An 8,188-nucleotide genomic window follows, 5' to 3' on the forward strand; every position below is an offset into this window, starting at 1 on the left:
TCCCTTAATTTTCATAGATGTCCTCTTACTTCCTGTTTGGCTATGGGGCAGGAAGTGAAGGGAAATCTCTACAATGGGACAGGGATGGTAAAAAATAAACTGACAGGGGCTATAACACTCCCTTACTCTATCCACAATGAAAAAAAAGAAGTGTTGCCTATAGTTCTACTTTAAGCACAAATTTCTAATAATTTTTATGGACAGGACTAAGAAGATATAACCATGCCAATGGTGCAGCAGAAAACAGCACAGTGGTTTGTGGTCCAGGATGAAAGGACAGTCAAAATTAGAAGCAGCGCCCCCACCCCCCCCAGTTGCGGAATGCCGGCCGCCCGCATACCGAAATAAGTGCGGCCGCTTTTTGGTGGCGCTAGACTAATGTGCCTCTCAGCCCCGTCCACCCCATAAGACTGGCACTAACTAACAGTGTAGCGCAAACTCTTTCCGTGCTGCCCCCCTGCAAAGTGCTACCCTAGGCCTGGGCCTTGTTGGCCTAGGCCAGGATACAACGTTGGCCTGAACCCATATAGTTTCTTACCTAGGATTCTCCTGAATACATTTTCAGTGTGTACTCTAAGGCTCCATGCACACTGAAGCTGATAAACTGCAGTTTATTGGAGTTTGGGCGTTTTTTGTAAAAGCCCATAAACTCCACTCTATGTTAGCCTATGTGTCCATGCACACATGGACGTTTTTCAGCTTTAATGAGCAGTGGAGTTTATGGGCTTTTTTCTGAACGCCAGAAATTCGCGTTCAAAGTGCCGTTTTTCAGCGCCAAAAAAACGACAAACGCTGATAAACGCTCATAAACGCTCATTAACGCTCGTTCATTAGTGTTCGGCATTCTATTTTTCAATGCATTGTGGGATTTTTGGAGTGTCCTCTGTGTATTTTTATAAAAAACGCCCATTAACACTAACGCTGTAAAACGCTCATAAACGCTCATAAACGCTAGTATAAAACGCTGTTAAAAGCAGGTTTTTCAACCAGCGTTTTCTGCCAGCAATCTGGCGTCCAGAAATAGCTTTTTTGAGCTTCAGTGTGCATGGAGCCTAAGGGTTTTATGCTAAGGCTCCATGCACACTGGAGCTCATAAACTGCAGTTTATTGGAGTTTGGGCGTTTTTTTTAAAAGCCCATAAACTCCACTCTATGTTAGCCTATGTGTCCATGCACACATGGACGTTTTTTAGCTTTAATGAGCAGTGGAGTTTATGGGCTTTTTTCTGAACGCCAGAAATTCGCTTTCAAAGTGCCGTTTTTGACCGGGAAAAAACTCCAAAAAACGCCAAACGCCGATAAACGCTCATAAACGCTCATAAACGCTAGTTAATCAGCGTCTGACGTTTTTATGATAAAAAAAATTACAGGACATCTTGTGCATACAGGAAGCAACATTTGACCTCCCATCCACACCTCTTGAGCAGTTCACTTCCTCTCTTGCTGCACACACATCTTCTGAGTCGTCCTATGCATACAGGACAGGAAGCAAAATGGCAAAAGATGTTTCTCAATCACAGCTCATTGCTGCAGTACAATGCACCCTGCAATTTGGGACTTATCTCACCCTGGACATGGGGACCGTGTTTCCAAAAGGAACAATTGGAATGAAATTTGCTGCAGCCTAACGGAGGACTGGGATGAAATGAGCCAAAGCATGAAGAAAGATCGACGTAAGTGCATATGTGTGCTTGAATAATTTTTTTGTTTTTATGTGTATATTGTATATAGTTTCAAAAATGCTTAATGTACCTTTTTTTTTGTCAGTTGCAGCTTTGCAGTCTCGATGGAAGTCACTAGTTGACAGAATAAGGAGGGAAGTGAAGGATAAGCTGCTTACGGAGCGAAGTGGAGCACCTTCAAATATTAGACCGCACCCCTTAGCTGAGGAGCTTTCCTTCCTAAGACGCTCCATGGAGTCAAGAGCGTAAGTAATTTGCATTGCAGGGAGGGGCCAGTGAGGTGACGTACCATTGGTAATGAGCATATTTTTATGTTAACAATTTTTTTTGTTAAAATATTTATAAAAAAATTCCAAAGATTACATTTTTTATAATTGTATTTATTTTTTAAATATTTTAAATCAAATATTTTTTAAAAAATTTAGAAAAAAATGTTTATTAAATTTTGGCTATTTAAAAAAAATATTAGGCAGATTTTTAAAATATTTTAACTAATATTAACCGCTTCCCAACCGGTGCACACACATATACGTCGGCAGAATGGCACAGACAGGCATAAGGGCATACAGGTACGTCTCTTTGAATTTGCCTCCATGCCATCGCGTGCATGACGGTCAGGTCCTCCAGGAGTCCGGTCGCGGGTCCCGCAGACTTGATCGCCGCGGGGATACCCACGATAGTCTCATGGGGAGGATGGACGGGAGATACGGAAGTAAACAGCATCTCCCCGTTCTGCCTAGCAACAAGTGACTCTGATCTCTGCTCCCTGTGATTGGAGCAGAGATCAGTGACTGTCACACACAGCCATGCCCCCCACAGTTAGCAACATGCCCCTAGGACACGCTTAACACCTACACTGCCACCCCCTGGTGAACCCCTTCACTACCAGTGTCATTTACACAGGAATCAGTGCATTTGTATAGTACTGATTGCTGTATAAATGACAAGGGTCCCAATGTGTCAAAAATGTCCGCTGTGTCCGTCATAATGTCACAGTCACAATGAGAATTGCTGATCACCACCATTACTAGTAAAAAAAAAAAATTATTACTAAAAATGCTATAAAACTATCCCCTATTTTGTAAACGCTATAACTTTTGCACAAACCAATCAATAATCGCTTATTGCGATTTTTTTTACCACAAATATGTAGAAGAGTACGTATCGGCCTAAACTGAGGAAAAAAAATGTTTTTTGATATTTTTTTGGGGGATATTTATTATAGCAAAAAGAAAAAATAATGCATTTTTTTTCAAAATTGTCGCTCTTTTTTTATAGTGCAAAAAATAAAATTAAATGATCAAATACCACCAAAAGAAAGCTCTATTTGTGGGGGAAAAAAGGACACAATTGTCACTTAAAGTGACGCAGTGTTGAATCGCAAAAAGTGCTCCGGTCTTAAGCCAGCAAAATGGTCCAGTCTGAAAGTGGTTATTTCAATATTTCAATAAATATTGTGAACAATTTTTTTTTTCAATTAAATTTTCTTTTTTTTCCATTTTTTTTAGAGCTTGATTTTGTAAATTTTAAAAAATATTATGTAATTTTTTTACAAAAAAATTAACATTAATATTTTTGTAATAACTAAAACGTTGTTTTTAACAGTAGTCACAACCTTTCTGTTATCTTTATTAGAACCACATCAAACTGGAATGCTACAGAGGCAGATGAGGAGGATGATCAGAGGGAAGGAAATGTTTCACGGGCGACTGCTTCCCCAAATGTTAGCACATTGTCCACGCCATCAGAAGTTGGGAGTGTGGATCTAGAAACTGAGCAGGTATGTTTATTATTATTATCTAATATATCTATTCATCTATCTATCCCTTTTGTAAAAATCAATTATCTGTTTTTTTTCTTCATAGGAAAATAGAGTTGGTAACGCATGCTCTTCCAGTGGTGGTCGTGGACGCGGTAATCGTCGGCAGCGTAATCCAGACAACAGCAACCAAATGGACCACCGCATTGTACAGCTGATTATGGACTTAAATGAACAGAGAACCGAAAGCGACGTGTTTATGGATCATAGTCATCCTCGTGTGACTTTCTGTCGCAGCCTATTCATGCTGCTGTCAGATCTAGATGCTGAACGGGAGAAGCAGTGCATGGAGAACATGTACACATATGTGTTGGCCTGTAGGGTGGCGCAAAGGAGTGGGATGCCAACACCACCCATTTTAGTTCCCTCTTCCACTGCTCCTCCTGGGCCAGCAGTCTACCACTCCACCTATGCGCCTGTTACCTCTTGCACTGCTCCTCCTGGGCCAGCAGTCTACCACTCCACCTATGCGCCTGTTACCTCTTGCACTGCTCCTCCTGGGCCAGCAGTCTACCACTCCACCTATGCGCCTGTTACCTCTTGCACTGCTCCTCCTGGGCCAGCAGTCTACCACTCCACCTATGCGCCTGTTACCTCTTGCACTGCTCCTCCTGGGCCAGCAGTCTACCACTCCACCTATGCGCCTGTTACCTCTTGCACTGCTCCTCCTGGGCCAGCAGTCTACCACTCCACCTATGCGCCTGTTACCTCTTGCACTGCTCCTCCTGGGCCAGCAGTGTACCACTCCTCCTATGTACCCAGTCCCTCTTCCACAGCTCCTCCTGGGTCAGCAATGTACCACTCCCTAAACGTACCAGGTCCATCTTCCATTGCTCCTCCTGGGCCAGCAGTGTACCACCCCCCCAACATGACAGGTCCATCTTCCACTGCTCCCTCTGGGCCACCAAGGTACCACTCCACCAATGTGCCAAGCCTGTCTTCTAGCAGCCCTCCCACTGGTCAAGGTTCCCCTTCTGCCTACTCCTACAATGTACCAGGCCTCTCCTCCTATATACAAAATGTGCCTCCTGCAAGTATGCCACCCACACCTCAACACCAGAGACATCAATTTGATACCACTAATCCCTCCAAATCACCACGCCTGGAATCACGGAGTGATGATCCGGTTTATGAAGAATTATGATTTTATTTTGACTATATTTTCATTTTTTTGAACGTGTCACCCATTTTGACATTATATAACGTTTTTGGCCAGTTGATGGTCAGTTGTCAGTTATAAGCTATCAGTTTTGACCTCTTTTTTTAGAAAAAGTTACACTATACACTGTTTGGTTGTATTATTTTTGATGATCAAAAAAGAAAAGAATAAAAAAAATCTGAACTTTATTGTAATGTAATGAATTTTATTAAAAATTAGTTAACTTTATTGAAATGAAAAAAAACATATGCAATTTTATTAATCTGGGAGAACATTCAAGGTAAGTAAAGGCTGGTATCAAGAAAAAGTAAACGAAATATATTGGTCTTGCCAGGCCAAACTACCAGCAGGGGAAACAAAAAAATTGACAAACTGATTTCGGATGTTTATAACTCTAGCAGTACTGCGCAAGTCCATGAATTGCATATCATGTCCTGGGTTTGGGGGTGCAGGTTCTGTGGAGACTCTCTCGTTGACAATTAAAAAGTTATGCAGCACGCAGCATGCTAGGACGACTTTTATAGCGTTCTCCACATCAAGCTGCATGGCAGAGAGAAGTACACACCACTTTGCTGTGCATACTCCAAAGGCGCACTCCACAACACGTCTGGCTCGGCTTAATCTATAGTTATAGATTCTCTGCTGGTAAGTAAGTCCTCCTCCACTATATGGGCGCATTAGATTTTCTGCTAAGCCAAAAGCTTCATCGGCTATCATCACCAGTGGAAGACTGGGCTCCGTAGTGCCTGGAAGTGTTCTACAAGAAGGAATCCCTAGTCGTCCTTCATGCAGACGACGACCCAGTGCAGACTCCCGGAATATTCGGGCATCCCCCTGACTCCCGTAGGCCCCCACATCCACAAATATGAAGCGCAGATTTGCATCCGCCAATGCCAGAAGTACAACAGAAAAGTACTTTTTATAATTGAAATAACGCGACCCGGAGTTAGGTGGTTTTTTGACTCGGACATGCTTTCCATCCAGAGCTCCTATACAGTTTGGAAACTGTGTCTTTTCCCAAAATTCTTTAGCTACTTTTTCCCATGTTTCTTCTGTAGGCTCAGGCATCATATCGGTTTTTAACTCCTCCCACAGAGCAAGGCAGGTCTCCCGGGTCACTTTTGCCACTGTGCTTACACCCATCAGAAAATAGTGGTGCAGCGAGACAAACGATTGTCCTGTGGCCAGGAACCTACAAAAAAATAAAACATTTTTGTCAATAACATTTTAGAATTGGGAAAAGGTTACAAACTAACTTTTTTTTATATACAATCCTTTTTATTTTATCAAAAAATATAAAAAAATCAACAAGCCAGTAAATTTGTTGTGGATAAAACATTGTCCAAGCAAAAAAAAATTGGTAATGTTAAAAAGGCAAATATTTTTAAAAAATTATATTTTTTAAGGACAATTGTGGAAAACATGACTGTTTAAAAAAAAAAGTAACATTTTAAATACACATGACAAAAATAATGAAATACCTGAGTGTCACCAGGAGACGTTCCTCAGGAGACACGCTCATCCTCATCTGGGTGTCCATTCGAGTGAGACGTGGTCGCAGCCTCTCTAAGGCCGCGTACACACGCGGGGACTGTTCGCCCAACTTTGTCCGTCAAACAGTTTCGGCAAACAGTCCGCTCAAAATTAGCATGGACGGACATGGCCACACACGACGGACGAACAGTTTGCTGAAACCGTGCGCGATGACGTGAACGGCGCGTACGACGGGACGAAAAATACGACGTCCTATACACTGCATTATAACTTTCGGCGTGTAAATCCTTTCTGAGCATGCGCGGAACTTTGTTTGACGAACAAGCCTACACACGAGCGGACTGTTCGCTGAAACAAGGTTTCAGCGGACAGTTTTTCGGAAATTCCGAAAAACCTTGTTCGTCAAACTGTCCGCTGAAACTGTCCGCTGAAAGCCCACACACGAGCGGACTGTCCGCCCAAACACTGTTCAGCGGACAAAGTTGGGCGAACAGTCCGCCCGTGTGTACGCGGCCTAACAGATTGTCATATGTGCCAACAGACATCCTTGTGAAGTTAAAAAACTTTTCAGGATAATTACGCAGATGAACATATAGGTTGGTGAAATATCCTGAAGAGATGCGTTGGTCAATCAACGGATGGGTCCAGTACCGACGAACTCTGGTCCTCTCATTAATTTCTCTTCGTCTTCTGATCCGACGCAACAAAATCAGGAGGAGTATTTCCTGCATTGTCTTCACGGCTGGATCCATAGTCAACGCAGCTAGCAACAGTAGACAGCTCTCTGCTGAAGACAGTGCTTTTTCTGGTCTAAAATGGCTGCTAGGGTAAAAAAGGCTATTGTTTCAATGCATTTTTGGAGTTTGGGAATGCATTGTGGGATTTTTGTAGTGTCCTCTGTGTATTTTTATAAAAAACGCCCATTAACGCTAACGCTGTAAAACGCTCATAAACGCTCATAAACGCTAGTATAAAACGCTGTTAAAAGCAGGTTTTTCAACCAGCATTTTCTGCCAGCAATCTGGCGTCCAGAAAAAGCTTTTTTGAGCTCCAGTGTGCATGGAGCCTAAGTGTGAATTTTCACTTACTGTATTCCCTTATATGAATTGGTGTTTTTATTTAACCACATCAATACTGGGCACTTTCGCCCCCTTCCTTCCCAGGCCAATTTTCAGCTTTCAGCGCTCTCGCATGTTCAATGACAATCATGTCATGCTACACTGTACCCAAATGACATTTTTATAATTTTGTTTGCACAAATAGAGATTTCTTTTGGTGGTATTTATTCAGGACTCCATTCTTTATTTTTTGTAATATAAGCAGAAAAATAGCGTAAATTTGGAAAAAATATATATTTTCTTCATTCTAGTTTAAAAGAAATCCAATAAAATCTAATTTTATCATACATTTAGGCCAAAATCTATTCTGCTACATGTCTTTGGTAAAAAAAAAAAAAAAATCCAGTGTATAATAATTGGTTCATGTGATCACGGTCGCAAATGATCATGTACAGATGTGCACAGGTGATCACGGTCATATGTGTGCAGATAATCATTTGGACATGTGATTTTACTGGGACATATGTGGAGGACAGGTGTTTTTGGGGACATGTGTGTGGGGACTTGTTTTTGGGGACATGTGTTTTACACTGTGTGTTACTATGCTGGTGATCAGTGTGTAAAAAGCTGTAAAAAACAGCTCATACACACTGATCACCAGCCGGCTGCAGCGATCCGCTCTCCACTCCTCACTGACAACTAATGTGTGAGGAGAGGAGAGGAGAGCCAATCGCCTAGCAGCCAGCTCTCAGTTTACATCACATGACGGCTGTGATTGGATCGGGAGTGCCAATCACAGAGCTCTCCTGCCAATCTAAGATGCACCGTGTCCGGGTGACACAAGCACATTGGGCTCACGCCACTGCCCGATCCATCTCCTTCTGAGGGACGTTTCTGAAGGTCCATTTAGAAGGAGAGAGCGCCCACCCACCCGGTTAATAAGTAGCCCGCCATGGCATAACTGTAACTGGACAATA

General features: G+C 42.4%; 1 protein-coding gene across 1 annotated transcript; it reads left to right on the forward strand.

Moving 5' to 3' along the window:
* The first annotated feature begins 2,288 nt into the window (after positions 1–2,288).
* LOC143975917 (uncharacterized) lies at positions 2,289–4,696 on the forward strand. The gene is made up of 3 exons (XM_077478453.1): positions 2,289–2,299; positions 3,287–3,461; positions 3,547–4,696. Exons 1-3 carry the CDS (start codon positions 2,289–2,291, stop codon positions 4,642–4,644), a joined length of 1,284 nt encoding a protein of 427 aa, XP_077334579.1. The 3' UTR covers positions 4,645–4,696.
* The last annotated feature ends 3,492 nt before the right edge of the window (positions 4,697–8,188 follow it).

The sequence above is a fragment of the Lithobates pipiens genome, unplaced genomic scaffold (assembly GCF_037356315.1).
Source record: "Lithobates pipiens isolate NorthernLeopardFrog02 unplaced genomic scaffold, aLitPip1_a1.2 Scaffold_13, whole genome shotgun sequence".
Classification (NCBI taxonomy): Eukaryota; Metazoa; Chordata; class Amphibia; order Anura; family Ranidae; genus Lithobates; species Lithobates pipiens.